Below are 17,226 nucleotides of genomic sequence, written 5' to 3'. Positions count from 1 at the left end.
GGGTGGGGATGGGGGTGGTGGTGGTCATGGTGGTGGTGATGGTAGGAGATGTCAGTGGAATGAAGGCATCCAGACAAGCTTGTCCCCAGCTGCCCGCCCCCACACCTGTGCCCCTGATGCCCTTCCACCTGCTCTGTCCTCAGACAAGCTGCCGCCTTGAAGTTGATTTGGGCTCGTGGAGCTCACAGAACGTAGCAGCACCGGCCAGAGTCCCAGAGCTGCAATGTTTGTCAGAGCAGATGTTCACATCTTCTTCTTAACAAACCACTGGGGGGTTTGAACTGTTGCCTCGTCATCATCAGTCTAGTGCTTAACCAGCTGCACCACCAGGGCTCCTGCTCCATCCTCGGGGCCCCACACCTGCCTGACCTCCCACCAGGTGTACCCGCTCTCAGGAGCCAGCTGCCTTGGTGTCGACTCTGACTCATGTGAACCGTGGGTGCACAGGGACCTGTAGGAAGCAGATCTCAAGGCCTGGCTTACAGGTGCTCCTCGTGGATTTGATCCACCAAACTTTCAGGGCAATGCTCAGGCTGCTGGGCCACCAGGGTCTCCTGTGACGTCATTATCATATAGGACCTTGGATACGCATCCTCCCACTGGGGCTTCCAGAATCAGCAGCTCCAGCCACAGCAGGTGTGACCAGCACAAACCCCCAGGAGTCAGGACCCGCCTCCGGACAGTTCTGAGATGGTGGCTTGGAATGGACGCAGTCACCAGGAGCTTTAGTTAAGCCACTTGAGAGACATTCATTTCATAGGTGACGATGTGTAGCGCTGCCCAGGGTTACCTGGGCAACTGTGTCCTCATCTGCCCTCTGTCCATTTAGACATGACCCTCGTGCTGAGGGCTGGTGGATGAACCAGCTCTGGGCCCGTCTGCACCCCAGGTTTCTACACGGTCAGCTGCTTGCACGGTCACCCTCCTCACCCTGTTTCCCATTTCACTGCAGCACCCCATCGAAGCTAACCAGGGGGTCCCGCATGTGACCTGCTGCAGCAGCCCGCACTTACGACTTGTAGCAGTGAGCTGCGGACACCACCCACTGGTCATTGATGAGGGAGCCGCCGCAGAAGTGGTAGCCGGAGTTCAGGGACACCTGGTAGGGCACGGAGTTCTTCTCGCAGGTGTAGCCCCCGACGATCTTGTCATCATCGTCTTTTGCGGGGAATGCAACTAAGGTGTAGAGAGAGGGGGGCGAGGTCAGCAGGGTGGGAGAGGGCAGCTGGGCCTGTGGCTGCTCCGGACCAGCGCACAGAGAGAGAGGGAGGGGCGTCCAGGAAGGTCTGCAGGACCCTGACCTCTCCAGAGAACCAGCTTGGAGACCAAGGACCACTGCAGGAGACTCAGAGGATGTGGTCAGAATGTGCTCTCTAGCCATCCAAGTCCCACCATCACGCCTTCCTCCACTGTATACTCCCCACAGCCACTCGGGCCTCTCAGCCCCCCAGTCCAGGGTGGGGTGGCATCTTGTATCCTGAGACAGTCTCCTGGTGGGAGGCAGCTGCTTCCACAGCTTAATCCTGAGAGGTTGGCAGAGTGGAGCCCAGACTCCATTTCAGGCCCATCTGGGCAGCACAAGGGTGGCCACTGTTAATGACTGGTGACCAGTGATCCCAGCGACCTAGAAATTTTTGAGTCATCCGTGAAGTTTACACATCCAATGTCCAGTTTTCATGGAGCCAACTAAGTTAGATTTTCTAGCACAAAAACCTGGGGTCAGAATTGTTGCACCTCACCCCCACCCCAGACGACTCTACTCCACAGCCAAGACCAGAAACAGCTGAAAGGGGCCATTCCCGTGCAGTCAGAGTGGACCTACGTGCACTGGACCCGCCGTCTGCCTCCTCTAGTCTTCTCGACCTGGTTCACACCACCTGTCTCCCTTCAGTGTCCTCCCTCTGGTTCACTTCTCCTCACTCCCTCACAGCCAGGGTTCACTTTGGGACCACCTCCACCTTCTGACTCCCTCACAGCCTCCTCCACCATCTGACTCTCCTACCAGCCTCCTCCACCCCGATGTAGATGCACTCTCGTGGGGACATGGACTCAGGTAGGTGAGAAAGGCGCCTTCAAGAGCGTCCAAGGCGGCTGCTCGGTGGGGAGGGCACAAGTACAGGGACGCAGAAGACACAGCCAACAATTGGCCAGGTCTACCTGGAGGGCTGAGGCTGCCTGGACTCACCTGCAGCGCCCACCAGGGCGAGGATGAAGAGAGGGTTCATGGTGGCAGTGGAGAAGGTGTGACTGTGGGTGCCAAGGAGAGGCTTTTATGTCCCCGGGTGAGGGCAGAGGTGGGCACTGAGTCCAATACAAACACCTGCAGCTTTCCGCTTCCCAGGGTGTTACATCAGCACTGCTGGTATACAGGTGACAGGAACCCTGGCCTTTGGGGCAGGAGGGAGAAAGCTGCCCCTGGAAATATTCTGGGATGGGCAGGGAGCCGAGGAGGTGAGGGCCCAGGGGATAGATGGGCTGAGTCCTGACCTGGGCGGTCATCTGATACTTGTCAAGGGTAGTGACATGGCTAGCAGGTGTATCCACTGTCCCACTCTATGGGGGGACCCAGCCTCACCAGCCTTGTCTGAGCACACACGTCTTCTTCTGGGTGTGCTTTACAAGTCGGGGAGGGACCCGTGCTGCCTGAGAGGCACTGGGGTGGGGGCTGGACCTTACTGGCAAGAAGGTGCACTGAAATCCAGACATGCAGCTCGAATCTACCAGCTGCTTTGTGTGGGAAGAATGGGCAATGTCCTCCCATGCCTCTGAACACCCGCTGGAGGGTCTGCTATGGGTCATTGCAGCTTGATGGCCCATAACAACAACAACAACAACAGGAAGGTGGGGTGGGGGTGCTGTGAAGGAGTAGGGAGCAAGACTGAGGGGAGCCCACCTGACACATGGAGGCAGAAGACTAATGTCACAACACCACACCCTCCTCTCTCTTGGCTGCAGGCTCTGGACCACTCTGGAAGGTGATGAAGGAGAAGAGAGGGTCCACCAGCTGGAATTACCCGCCCCAGAGAAACGTTAGGAAGGATTGAGACAATGGCAAACCGGACTTGTGGTCAGAGAATCAGTAGGTGGGGAGATCCGCACACGGTGGGATAATCACTGCCTTTGAGTTGTGGTCCCAGAGTACTGAACACACCAAGGACTGTACGGAGAACTAACAGGTCTGTCCTAAGAGGGGAAACCTGGCTGCTCGTTGGAGGCAAGGATTTTGAAGCTCCGTCTCACACACTGTGGACGTGCTGTCAGGAGGGACCAGTCCTCGGAGAAGGACATCATGCTTGGAAGGGCGGAGGAGGGACAGCACAGGAGAGGAAGGCCAGGATGAGATGGACTGACATAGTGACGGTGGTAATGGGGGCAGGTGTGTCGGAGACAGTGAGACTGGCTCAGGATAGTGTGGGGTTCGGAGCCGTTGTTCGTAGGGGAGCCATGAGTTCGAGTTGACAGCACATAACAACAGCATCAGAGGGTCCAGACCTGGGTCCATTTACTGAGAGAGCAGAGGAGTGCCGGAACTTTCTGTTCTCTGTGGAAAGGGACCATGATGCCGGGCTCACTGTGGAGTGGAAGTCTCCACTCTTCCCAGAAAGTCTCCACATCGGGGCTGCTCAGGGCCAGTGCGACACAGTCTGTGTGTTGCTGAGGACGAGTCTGGTCAGGTGTGGGCAGATGCAGCCGCCTGTGTCCTGGACGGTCCGCCTCTAAGGGGGTTCCTCCTCCTAGAGCTCCCAGCGCAGGGTCTCGAGGGCAGCAGTGGGCAGAATCACAGCTGCATTCGCTGTAAGAAGGAACCGGCTCACTGTCTGGAGACCGAGAACAAAGGGGGTTTGCTCAGAAGCCTGGGGTTAGTAGGGAGCAGGCCACAGGTTGTAGGGGGGATGCATGGAGCGGAGGGCTGAGGGACAGTGCTGTGGGCTCATGGGGTGGGAGTGATGGGTGTGGTGCCCTCGGGGTCAGCCCCATGGCTGAGGTCACTTCTCCACCACAGAAGACCCCTTCTCAGAGCACCCCTTCTCTCTGTGTCCCCCAACACTGAGGCACTTGTACCTGGGTGGGAGCACTCAGAACTACTAGGTTTGAAAGCGCACACACACACACACACACCCCTACCCTCCCAGGCTGCCTTTGTGTTGGGTTTCAGAATTGAGCTCATCACAAGGACTTTACTGTCACTCTGCAGGACAGAATGTCTCTGTTGGCTTGCTGACGGGGAGGCCGAGACCCAGACTGTGTCTTGCCTAAGATGACATTTCTGGTCTCGTGTCTGAAGAGACGTGGAGCGTGTCTCTTCTGGGAACGGAGGCAGGTGACATCTGAGAGGCCTGCTGGGGATGGAGCCAGCGGTCTGGGCCTCGAGGGAACAGCACATCAGTCCTCCCTGGCAGGGACAGAGGCTGGACGTGACCTTTCACCTGGCACCTTGTTTATGGGCTCCCCTGCCATGGCTTCAGGTTCATCAAGGTCTTGTTTGAGGTGTGGTGACAGCAGGTGGTGACAGGGCCTGTACTGGATTTCCTCTTAGGCTCTTCCTGGGGACTCCTGGTTCAGAGGTCACTGGGAAAAACCTCGTTCTTGGCTCTATAGACACCGGTGTGTGCTGGATGGTTCAGGGGGACAAGGAGCCCTGAAGCCATGGAAGTTGTACCAGTTTTGTGCTGTCATCTGTACGTTTCAGCTGCACTGCCAGCTTTAACAGGGAGGAGAAGACTCTTCCAGCCATTGTGGTCGACATGCAGCCTAAAGACAGTGCCTGTCATCACAGATTGGTGACTGGCCTCGTGGCCACCTCTCCGCCGCTCCTGTCCCATCCCTGGGCCTTCACTGAAGCTGCTTGGATGGTTGGCAGTGCCAAGTGGACAGTAAGCCGAGACGGCCTGACAGCGCTCAGCCAGCAGCCGGGGGAGGGATGCTGTGACTGAACGGCTGTGGTTTGCTGACAACACTCGGACTTCCACTATCGACAGTGTCTTTTTCTGCACTGTCTAGATCCATGATGAGACTCACAAGCCAAGACTGGTGTTCAGATCAGTGACCAGACTCCCGCCCAGGCTTGGTTTGTAAAGCAGTGTGTCATCTAAGAGGCAGTCAAGTGGTCATCCCACTTCCTCTCAGCCTGCTCCACCTGGAGGCATTCAGGTCAGATACTGTCTGCACAGGCCACACAGTTCCACCTGGGAGCCTGTCTTTTCAAGGCCATGGCGGGCAGGCTCTGTGCTCGGCCTCCCCGCACCGGGCATCTGTCCCTGTTCCCAGCCCGGGGACGTGGTACACAGGCTGGGTGATAACCTCTATTACCTCCCTGTTTGGAGCCATTGACTGACCTTCTCTGTGGCCTTTTGCTGTACAAACTCAATGCTGTGCAGACATTTTTCTCCAGGCCAGTCTACTGCCTGGAAGAAGCTCCTCTCGTCCAGAACACGTTCTTTACTCAGAAACACTGACTTCTGGCGAGTTCCAGGAGTTCTTCTGGCCTCTAAGGGAACAAAACTGAAGAAGAAAATTCTTTGCTCCCTGTGTTTGCGTGTGTGCGTCTGTGTGCTTAGAAGCAGCAATGGCAAGACTTGGCCTCACATACCTCAGGCTAGTGATGGGGAAGGACCAGCCCTGGAGAAGGGCATCGTGCTCGATGAGGGCATCGCGCTTGGTGAGGGCATCGCGCTTGGTGAGGGCATTGTGCTTGGTGTGGGCATCAAGCTTGGTAAAGCAGAGGGTCACTGGGTGAAAAGAGGAACTCTTCAAGGAGATGGGTGAGGTCGTGGCTGCAGCAAGTGAGACAGCACCGGACTGGACACCACCCGCTGCTCAGTCGACACAGAGTCACTCGGAGCTGGAACCAACTAGACAACAGCAGTGCATGTGCAGATACGTGTTTATGAAGAAGCCATTGCTAGGTTACAGTGACGGGAAGAAGACAATCTGATATCCCCGTTCTGTAACTCACTGCGCCTGAGGACAGAAGAGAACCATCCTGCTGGGTCTCCAAGGCCTTAAATCTCATGGAAGCGTATGGTCTCACCTTCTCCTGTGGAGAGCTGGTGATTTTGAACTATCAACCTCTCAGTTAGCAGCTGAGCTCCTAACCAGTGTGTCCCCAGGGCTCCTTAGCCTAACTCACACGCAGGCTGCAACATGAGTCAAGCTTAGAATAGCTCAGCTCTTAAGTCCAAACAAGCCATTTTAGTTAGTTAGTTGTTGTTGTTGTTGTTAAGTGCCATTGAGTCATAGACGACCCAGTGAGCCTATGAACAAAAGACCTGAACACTTTGTATAATTTTCATCCTTTCTCTAGGTTCATAGGGTTTCTGGAGGCAAGCCATTTCGGAAGTGGCTTTCGGAAGCCACTCCTCTTTCCAAGCTTGTTTTAATCGGGGAGCTCCACCAAACACTGTCCACCATAGGTGACCATTATTTCATTTGACACATCCGTGTCAGTGTTCAGCATCACAGCAACCTCGAGTTACCTCTGTACAGCAATGCACAGACCAGTGCTAATAAACCCAAACTCAACATCATTTGTCAATGAGTTGGAACAAACCCATAGTTGACTGCCCAGTAGGGCTTGAAGGGCTGTGAGCCGCACGAGGGAGATTGCCTGTCTTTCTCCCACGGAGCAGCTGGTGGATTTGAACTGTCAGACAGCCATGGCCTCTTGGTTTGGAGGTTCTAGAAGCTCTGGTGGTGCAGTCTGTAGGAAGTTGAACTGCTGAAATAACTTGTTTTGACTGAAGGGCTGAGCTGCTTTGAGCATTGCTGTGTTAGGCGTGAGCATTTCAGTGTATTGCCAGGCTAGGCTCAGGAGGACTGTGGCAGGACGCTGGTGCCACACTGGTTAGGTGCTTGGCAGGACTAGCACAGTTGATGGTTCAACACCAGCAGTGTCGCCACAGAGGACGGATGAGGCCATCAGCTGCCATGAAGGTTTGCAGCCCTGAGACCCCTAGACGCCAGCTGTCTCCTACAGGAGCACAGTGAGTTGGACGTAACTCCAGGCCACTCAGTTTGGGGTAAAAAAAATAAACTTTTTGGTGGGTGATGCAATTTAAACGGCTGTTATGACTCTGAAACCTCAAATCATCTATATGATGAAAGATAGTCTTACCTTTACCTACGTCTCAGTTGAGGCGAATCTGGTGGATGACTGAGAACGACAGAGCATAAAGGAAACACTTTCCAGGGAGTCAAGGACCTCAGATAAAAAGCCTTGTAAGGCTGGCCGGCCTGAGTCCTAGGCTTCTGAAATTTCCTTGTATTATAAGCAGCGCCGTCATGTAGTGATTGCTACCTTTGGAGAGGTCATCAGATACATTACTGTTTTAAGCTGGAAACAGGAGTGGCATCCACTTCCTTAACAACATGCCTCTGGAAACTCTATGAACGTTGATAAATGTTTATAGTTACACAAAGGTTTCAGGCCTTTTGTTCATAGGGTTGCTATGAGTTTTGCTCAACTCAATGGCAGTCAACAACAAGAAGTTATTATTATAAGGTTGACTTATATTTCAAAACCATGAAACTATGAAAAATATTTTCTTTTGTAAGAAAGGGAACAAGGCATGATAAGAATGGTGACATTTCAATAACCTTTCCATGTGAATATTGAAAGGTGTGTGTGTATGTTCAGAGAGATACAGGATGCAGCGAAGTATATATAATACTCATTTCAGACAATGGTTACGTGTTACCAGCAGGGCCAGGGGAGAGTATGCTATGAAGCTTCTGCAAGCGCTACATCAGGCAGGAGGGGTAACTTGGAGACAGGATTTGTGTAGAGAACTGTTAGAAGAAAGACATATATTCCAAATTCCCTTCAGAGAAACCTAATCTAGAATTTCTGTGTGTTTTTAAGTGGATAGAGGGAATCTGCTGCGTTAGATTCTTCCATGTTTTTTGTTATGTTCCATCAAGTTGGAACCAGCTTATATAGCTCACCTTTCAGCAAGTTTTCAGAGGCCACAAATTTCAGGGGAAGAGATTGTCCATCTTTCTCCTCAAGTCAAGTGCAAGCTCCTTCCTCCTCCCTCCTCCTTCTTGCCCCTCCTCCAGCAGGGACAGAGCAGACAGGACACTAACCCCTGGTGGGGTACCAGGAGCAGCTGGTGGATTGGAACTGCAGAACTTTGGGTTGGTAGGACAGCTTCTTACCGTTAAGCCACTAAAGCTCCAGAAATCTAAGAGGGAAAGCAAAAATCAACAACATCCTTAGCCCAGAATATATAACATACTAGATATGTTGTTGTTATGTGCCATTGAGTCACCTACCACTCATAGCGACCCTCTGTACAACAGCACTGAAGCCTGCCCTGTCCTGAGCCAGTCTCACGGATTCTGACACACCTACCCCAATTGCCCTAGTTACTTTATCAATCTGTCTCACCAAGGGTCTTCCTCTCCTGCACTGTCCTTCCACTCTTTTGAGCATGATAGCCTTCTCTAAGGATCAGTCTCCCCTGGCCACATGCCCAAAGTATGTGGAACAGAGCTTCAAAATCCTAGCCTCCAAGGAGAAACTTGGTTTCACCCTCTCCAAGACAGACCTGTTTGTTTTCTGGCTGTCTGTGATATGTTCAAGACTCTTCTCCAGCACCACAACTTGAAGGCATTGATTCTTCTGTCATCTTTAGTCATTGCCCAGCTCTCTGAAGTATAACAAGTAATGATGACGACCATTGCCTGAATCAGGTGCACCTTAGTTTCTAGACTGACATTGTTGGTTCTCAGTACTCTGGAAAGATCCCTGACAGCAGATTTTCCCAGTGCAATTCACCTTTTGACTTCCTGATTGCTGGTGCCAAAAGTGTTGATTGTGGAGCCGAGCAAGCTGTGATTGTTAACAACCTCAATCTCTTCTCCATCTATAATGGTGCTGCCATTTGGCCCATAGATTTCTAGGTCTATATGCCATTGTGGTGTGTTTTTTTTTAAGTGTCCCAGAACACTTGATTGTGCTTATGCAAAACCTATACTTGGACCAAGACACAATAGTCAGAACAGAGCAAGGAAATACTGCATGGTTCAAAACTGGGAAGGGTGTACGCCAGGGAGGGATGTGTCCTATCTCCATCCCTTTTCAATCAATATGCAGAATAGATTAGCTGGAAGGCTGGGCTCTATGAGGAGAAACGTGTCATCATCAGGATTGGAAGAAGACTCGTCAACAATCTGAGTTATGCAGATGACACAACACTGCTTGTTGAAACCAAGGAGGACCTGCAGCACTTGCTGCAGAAGGTCAAGGACTGCAGCCTTCACTATGGATTGAAGCTCAACATCAAGAAAACAAAGATTCTCAGCACTGGGCTGATTGGCAGCATCATGATAGATGGAGAAGAGATTGAGACTGTTCAGAGCTTTAGCTTGTTTGGCTCCAGAATCAACACTCTCGGTGTCAGCAGCCAGGAAATGAAAGACGAATTGCATTGGGAAAGACTGCGGTCAGAAACTCACTCAAAGTACTGAAGTGTAAAGATGTCAGTCTGGAGACTAAGGTGCTCCTGATCCAGGCCATAGTTTTTGCAATTGTGTGCTATATGTCAGAAAGATGGACAATGACTAGGAATGTTAGAGGGACAATTGGTACCTTTGAGCTGGGGTGCTGGAGAAGAGTATTGGTCTGCTAGGAGAACAAAGAGGTTCATCCTAGAGAGGGTGAGACTAGGCTGCTCCTTGGAGGCAAGGATTCTGAAGGTTCATCTGACATACTTTGGGCATGTTGCAAGGAGGGACCAGCCCTTGGAGAGGGATGCCATACTTGAGAGGGTGGAGGGACAGCACAGGAGAGGAAGACCCTTGGTAAGGTGGATTGAGTCAGTGATTGGGGCAATGGAGGTTGGTGTGTAAGAGACAGTAAGATTGGCACAGGGTAGAGCAGGGTTTAGGGCTGTTGTACATAGGGTGGCCATGGGTCACAGGTGACTTGACAGCACATAACAACAATATACCATTGTGACCATAACTCCAGGAGCCATCGCTGATGCTGACATGTCCTAAAGTCAAAGTGAACACACTAGGATTCTTTCTTCTTAAACTTAGAATGTGTCCTTAATAATCTGATCAAAATCCTCAGTTGTTATTTCTAGGCTCGAAATTCTAATTTTATTTTTTTAGAACTAGTTCTGCTTAAACATCTTCTTTAAATATATAAACTTGTTAAAAGTGATCTTTTTGAACAGCTAGTGGAGCTTGTGCTTGACAGCAGAGGCACCCTAGGGAAACCAGAGTCTTTCCTGTCTCACTGAAGTACCGCTATAGAACCTTCTAGAAGAAGTCTGACTGTTGGACTGCCAGGGGGTCTCTTCCTGTCTGTGGTTGAAGCTCACCTCTAGGGCTTGTTTGTCCTCTCAGCCCCCTCAGATCCTCTTCCCAACAGACCCCAACCGGTTGGCACCCTGTCAATGGTGCTTGCCTCCTTGGGGGTCTTTGGGTTATCTAGGAGACAGGGTGGAGTTTCAGGGTTCTTGCCCCACCCTCAGGTCCACGCCCAGCACTGTGTCAGCGCTGCAGAAGTAGACACCACTGTCCTCAGGGCTCCCCTCTCTCACAGTGAGGGTGGAGAAGGTGAAGTTTGGCCGACTGATGGGGAACTTGTCCTTGGTGAAGCCACTCTCATACGTGGCCTCTGAGCCCTGGTTTGCAGTTGCGATCAGGGTCAAGCTCTGTCCTAGGAGCTGGAGGTACCACAGCATGAGAGAGACTTGAGTGTCGACCTGACACTGGATGGTCACCGAGGTCCCTTGTTGACAGATGTCCCTGCTTGGCTTTTGGGAGACGAGGACACTGGATACAGAGCCTGGTGAGAGAGAGAGAGAGAGAGAGAGAGAGAGAGAGAGAGAGAGAGAGAGAGAGAGAGAGAGAGAGAGAGAGAAGTCATGAAGGGTCACCATTCTCCAAACCCACACCCCTCACCCTTCACCGTGGTCTGAGATGTCCCTCTGCTCAGGAGACCTGTGACCACATTACCAAGGGACAAGGCTCACACCTGCCCCCAGGAGAAGCAACAGGAGACTCAGCATGTTTGGGGCAGCCCCTCTCTCATGCCCTGAGAGGAGGCCCTGAGAAGTTAAGTCCCACTTCCTCTCCCTCCCACCCCCCTGCTCTCTGCCCCTCCTCCAGCAGGGAGGGGAGTTTCTGCAGAGCAGACAGGACACTGCCCCCTGGTGGGGCTCCTGGGTCCTCGCTCAGGACGCTCTGACCCATTGACCACTTCCCTCCTACCTCCTGGCCTTCCATCACCGCGACCTAGAATGGTCTGCATTGTGGACGTTGCAGTTTAGAATATGAGCGAGTTGGCACATCAGCGCATCTGAGGCTGAATTGCTGTTTCTTCCCCAGCGCCCTTTGCGATCATGATCCCAACCTGGAGTCTCCCTCCCTAGTAAATACCCCACACCTGCTTTCTGGGTCAGAAAGGCCTCCTTCCCCCTCTCTCCTCTCACTCCCCTGCTCTCCCAGCTCCTGGCTGACGTGCCTCCCATCATCTCTGCACGGTCTCCCATTGCTTTCTGCATGTCACACACGACTGTTTCCACTTCTTCCGAGAATCCTGGGCTGTTCTGAGGGAGTGCCACCTTCTAACTCAGTCCAGTGTGAGCTAGGAGCTAGGCCACCCTCTGTAACGCTTGACTGCAGGGTAGGGCTCACTGCCAACGTCCAGCAGAGTCCCCTTGTCATGTAGCTGAAGGGCCCCTGGACGTCCAGTGGTTAGAACTCTGGATTGCTAACTCACAGGTAATCCTTTCATGCCACCAGCCCCTCCAGGAGGGGAAGAGGAGCCAGGCTGCGTCTGCAGGGATTTATGGCCTTGGAAGCCTCAGGGGGCAGCTCCTCTGGGCTCTCTAGGATCTCTACTACCCTGAATCCACGTGCAGGTATGGTGTTTTGAATTTTCTAATTTTCTCCCATTAACTACCTGAAATCGTTTGCTTTGGCATAGAAAGATCTGAGGTCCATTTTCTGGACATTTACTCTGCTAGGATTGCATATTTCAGTCTCTGCCTGGGGTGTTCTTAACCCCAGAGGGCACAGGTTAACATCGACACTGGTAAAGGTTACCTCACCTTGGCCACAGCCTGTGCTGTGGTAGAATCTAGTGGGTGATGAAGACGAGAGAGCGAACCCCCCAAGGGTCACAAAGGATCCCCAGAAAGCAAGCTTTGCAAACGTCCACTCTCTCAACTCACCCCTGAGGGTCATCTGTGGCTGGGGGCGCCATCTGGTGGGCTGTTTATGGGGTGTCCACACCACTGCATTAAAGGGGCATGTCGAGTAAAGGGACCAGCTCATATCCCAAAGTAACGAAAGATGAGAGCCCACCCATCTTACCACAAGGTAAAGCTGCAAGCCAGGCAAGCTGCTAGCTCAGGGAAGTGCGGACCTCTAGTGACCTAGTGGGTCAGGAGTAGCACTGCCAACTCAAAGGCACGCGGTTCAAGTCCACCCACTGCTCTCTGGGAGGAAGAAGAGCAGTCTCTTCCCATGAGATATACTGCCTCTGAGAACCCTCTGACGGTCAGCATGCGTCAGTCCTGGCTTGATGGCACATGTTGTGGAGGTTCCTGCGTCTCTGTGGGATGTGTGTTTGTGAGGGAGCTTGCGTGCATGAGAGAGGAAGTGATCCTGGCAGACAGACGCCCCCACCGGCGGAGGGGCCTGGATTTAAAGGCAGCTCTGGGTTAAGGAGGAAATGATGTGGATGGGGGGGCCTGTGGGCTTTAGGGCACTGATCTGGACAAAACGCCACCGAAACAGAACCAGCCCCCTTCACCGGTCCTGCCTGAACGTGGAGCATCTTGTGGGCACGAGGATGAGAGGAGCCCGCAGAGCCGAGGGTGGTGGTGGGGAGGGCTGCAGCCTGGCCCCCAGGGGCCCCCTGGGCGGGGTCTCTGCTCTGAGGAGCCCTTTGTGCACGAGGAGCAGCTGTCCCCATGTCACTGTGGCTTAGCTGCTGGCACACAGGTACAGCGCGGTCTGGCTAGGGACCGCAGACTCCAGGGTCAGTGGGAAGCTCTTCTTCTCCTTTCGGGACACGAGGTAGCCGTCGGGGAGCTCCCCCTTGTCCACAATGTCCACGTTGACCGAGTAGTGGAGGAGCCGCAGTCCCTCTCCTGGGTCCTGGCGGTACCAGTACATGGCGTCGTGATTCAGGTCCTGCGTGCAGGCCACCGTCAGCGTTTCTCCACGAGTGGCGATGCGGTGTCTTGGGAACTGGGTCACCTCAGCATTGACATGGCCTGAGGAAGAGGGGACACAGGCTGGAGTGAGAGCACGGCGTAACTGGACGCTTCAGCCCTGCAAAGTAGGCAGGGCCAGGACCGACCTGTGTGCAGGAGACAGAGGAGGGCCCAGAGAAGAGGGGCGTCCATGGTGGGGTCCCAGCCAGGTGCCCGGAGTTCAACCAGCTTTCCTGGCAAGCTGGCAGTCAGAAGGGGAAGGCCCTGTGGCCGAGGGCGGGACCCCAAGGAGACTCCGCCCCAGACCAAGCACCCATGTACCCGTATCCATACAGGGCAAGGCCTGTGGCTCCCACAGGCTCAGGATTCATGGGCTTGGAGAAGGGTTGTTATATCTCCTGTCGAGTGGAAACTGACTCATAGCTGACCCTCCAGGGGGTTTTCAGAAGAAGCAGATGGCTGGGAGGTGACTGTCCGTCCATCTTTCTTTGGCAGAGCTGTTGGTGGGTTCAAACCCCATGCCTTTGGGGGGCAGCACAGCTCCTTACCACGAGGCCATCCGCGCTCCCCCGGGGCAGGGACTGCTGCTCTTTATAGTGACCCTTTGCTATACAAACAGGTAGAGGTCCCTGACCACGCCTAAGAGCGCACACAGGAACAACCACGGTCATTAACACCGCGCTGACGGCCTGAGTCCCCTCTTCACGAAGGGAGTAGCTGGCTTTGACCTCATTCTCTGCCCTGATGGGTTGCTAGAGAAGCTCACAACACGTCAGAGTGTCTTCAGATGCCCGGGCTTCCTAACTAATCCCTGTCCAGGTCAGAGGGCCCTGGTGCGAGCTCCGTGGAGGGCAGTTCTAAGCCACCCAGCAGGACAGAGGCTCACAGGGGCTCTGCTATGATCTGTGCGGGTTCCTTCCGAGGGGAAATGGTTCCCATAGGATCTGGTTTACTTTATCTCCGCAGCTAACCCACTCTCCTCAGACATGCAGCTTCATTCATCCACTCTTGTAGACACCATTGCCCTGGTCCTCGTAGGCCCACCCAACACCAGAAGAAGTCCCGTCATGTGATTGGTATCTTTGGAGTGGCCGTCAACACTCAAGACAAATTATAATTTCATTACAGAATGCACCTACATGCCAGAGGAGGGAAGTTATGGAGTTTGTCCTGTCATATCGTGACTGTGGCATGGTAAGGACCGTGCTTTATCAACAGTCCTTTCATATGCACGTGACACATTTTGTTGTAATGCTGTGTTTTTCTTGCGTTGCCTTTTGAAATGTTCTGTTAACCTCTCTTACACCAGCGTTCCTTCCCCCGGCTTTTGTGCAGGTTTGAGAGTCTCTTCTGACATCCATCTTGGCCTTTTCTTTTTCTCTTTGTTAATGACCTTTACCTTCCTTCAGGGACGATGTTCTTGGGGTCATCCCACAACTCATCTCATTGTGAGTCAATGAATCAATTGATCTCTATCATTAATGTTCAGCGCATCGAGTCTACTCCTGAGATGGCTCTCAGACCCGGTTGCGATACACTCAAGGTCATATTTTGCTTTAATGTTCTTGAACTTTAAAGAACTTTATCTCAGTATTTTCAGTTGCTTCCTATGCATCTGAGGAACAATGAATAAGGAAGATCAAAGAATTGATGCCTTTGAACTGTGTGAAGAGTATTGAATGTTGATCTGCCAACAGAATGAACAACTCCGTTTTGGAGGAAGTTCAGTCTGAGGCTTCTTAGAGGCGACGCTGGGGAAACATGGTTGCACAGACTCTGGGCATGTGGTCCGTGGTCGCAGGGACTCTGGGCATGTGGTCCGTGATCGCAGGGACTCTGGGCTTGTGGTCCGTGGTTGCACGGACTCTGGGTATGTTGTCAGAGGGGCCAGGCCCTGGGAAAATACGTTATTCTGGGAAAGGCAGAGGAGTCAGTGAAGGATGAGCCTCAACAAATCGGATTGACACTGTGACTGTCAAAAGGGTAAGCAGGACGAGGACGGTGTGGGACAGGGCGGGGTTCAGATCTGTTCAAGGGTCGCTGGGGGTCATATTGGGCTCCATGACACCTAACAACAACAATGACACGGAAATGGGATGTACGTACAGTTATGTAGACAGAGGTGCACGGAGCAGGCGATACAGAGATGCTTCATCTCAGACAATGAATGATTAATTAGCTTTCAGAAAATAGGGTAAAGTGGCAACGTGCTATGGGGTGTCTGCTGGGTGTGTTGACAGGGGCTACACGGGGTGCGGGGTGGGAACATTCTCTTGGAGGAGATGGGATTTAGGCAGGGATTTGAATGAAATGAAGATATATTTTTAAAACTCTCTTTGGACATGTTTCATCTAGAATTTGCATTTGTTTCGAGTGAGGGAGTTTCTTCCTGTGTTAGATCCATCCTCAGTGACTGAGAACTGTGAGAGCTCTAACAGGGAGAATGAGAACAGGCAATAATGCCAGCATTTAACACGGAATCACACGTTACAGTGATGCCCAGGGGTTCAAGCCCATGACTAATCTCTACACAGCATTCTGACCTCAGGTAGGTAGTGAGAGCTTTATCCACTGCCCCCATCGGGTCCAGGGGGGCACTGAATCCACTGAGGCAGAGACGTTCTCAAGTCCATGTCGAGATGTCACCTGGAGATTCATCCCTCAAAGTGAATAATATTGTTAGGCACGTGTTCTCAGTTATGAGATTCTAATTGTCGGTTGTTATTTCTAGGTTCAAAAGTCCATGTTTTTGTAGAAATATTACTTTAGGCTAGTTGTCGTTGTGTACCGTTGAGTCTGGTCTAACCCACAGCTGACTAACCAGCAGATTTTCAGAGGCAGTTTTAATCACATGGGAAGAAATTGCCCATCTTTCTCTCATGGAGAAGCTGGTGGATTTGAACTTCATGCCTTCAGAATTGCAGTGCAGATCCTTACCAAAAGGCCACCAGAGTTCCCTTTTAGCTGGTTAAGTATTGTTAACAAACAAACAAACAAACAAACAAAAAACCCAGCAAACAAATGAATAAACACATACCACAATTTTGAATAGCTTATGGAGCTTGTGTGACATTTGAGATCACCATCCCAGAAAAGGAAGTTTGGGACTTCCACAGCTGTTCCTTGTCTCACCAAGGCATCTCTGCAGATCCTTCCAGAAGGTTAATGTTGGACTCCCTGAAGCTCTCTTCCTGTGTGTGCTTTGACCCCACCTCCAGTGCTCATTGCGGTCCAGCCCACACAGGCTCTGCCTCCACCTGCCACCCTCCACCCTCAACCCTCCTCCCTCCACCCTCCACCCACCTTCAGGCACAGAAGCAGCTGTGTTGGCTTAGCTGGGGGTCTGCGGGCTTGCAGGTGGGCTAGATGGTGGTCCAGGTTCTTGCCCCGCCCTCAGGTCCACGCCCAGCACTGTGTCAGCGCTGCAGAAGTAGACACCATTGTCCTCAGGGCTCCCCGCTCTCACAGTGAGGGTGGAGAAGGTGAGGTTTGGCTGACTGATGAGGAACTTGTCCTTGGTGAAGCCACTCTCATACGTGGCCTCTGAGCCCTGGTTTGCAGTTGCGATCAGGGCCAAGCTCTGTCCTGGGAGCTGGAGGTACCACAAGATGAGAGAGACTTGAGTGTCGACCTGACACTGGATGGTCACCGAGGTCCCTTGTTGACAGATGTTCCTGCTTGGCTTTTGGGAGATGAGGACACTGGACACAGAGCCTGGTGAAAGAGAAAAAGGAGACTCATGAGCGATCATCACCCTTCCACGCCACACCCCTTAGCCCTCACCCCTGACAGTGGCCTGAGGTGCCCCTCTACTCAGGAGGCCTGTGACCCCAACGCCAATGGACTAGGCTCACACCTGCCCCCAGGAGAAGCAGCAGGAGACTCAGCATGTTTGGGGCGGCCCCTCTCTTCCTTCCCTGAGGGGAAGCCCTGAGAAGTCAAGTCCCAGTTCCTCTCCCTCCCACCCCCCTGCTCTCTGCCCCTCCTCCAGCAGGGAGGGGAGTTTCTGCAGAGCAGACAGGACACTGCCCCCTGGTGGGGCTCC

At 52.8% G+C, this 17,226-nt stretch overlaps 1 protein-coding gene and 1 gene segment (V, D, J or C); both read right to left on the bottom strand.

Annotated features, from left to right (window-relative positions):
- Positions 1 to 2,225, bottom strand: part of LOC102863484 (anionic trypsin-like) — a 3,817-nt gene extending 1,592 nt beyond the window's left edge. The window contains exons 1-2 of the mRNA XM_006887172.1: positions 2,186 to 2,225; positions 1,014 to 1,176 (exon numbers count right to left, since the gene is read on the bottom strand). Of these exons, the coding sequence (XP_006887234.1) occupies positions 1,014 to 1,176; positions 2,186 to 2,225 (203 nt within the window). The remainder of the gene's footprint in view (positions 1 to 1,013; positions 1,177 to 2,185) is intronic.
- Positions 1 to 14,611, bottom strand: part of LOC102868916 — a 28,351-nt gene extending 13,740 nt beyond the window's left edge. The window contains 3 exon segments of the C gene segment in view: positions 3,175 to 3,183; positions 12,943 to 13,241; positions 14,575 to 14,611. Of these exon segments, the coding sequence occupies positions 3,175 to 3,183; positions 12,943 to 13,241; positions 14,575 to 14,611 (345 nt within the window).
- Positions 14,612 to 17,226: the final 2,615 nt, after the last annotated feature.

Source organism: Elephantulus edwardii, unplaced genomic scaffold, assembly GCF_000299155.1.
Source record: "Elephantulus edwardii isolate Elephantulus edwardi_28Jun2011 unplaced genomic scaffold, EleEdw1.0 scaffold00055, whole genome shotgun sequence".
NCBI lineage: Eukaryota > Metazoa > Chordata > Mammalia > Macroscelidea > Macroscelididae > Elephantulus > Elephantulus edwardii.
This window is presented reverse-complemented; position numbering and strand designations above follow the sequence as displayed.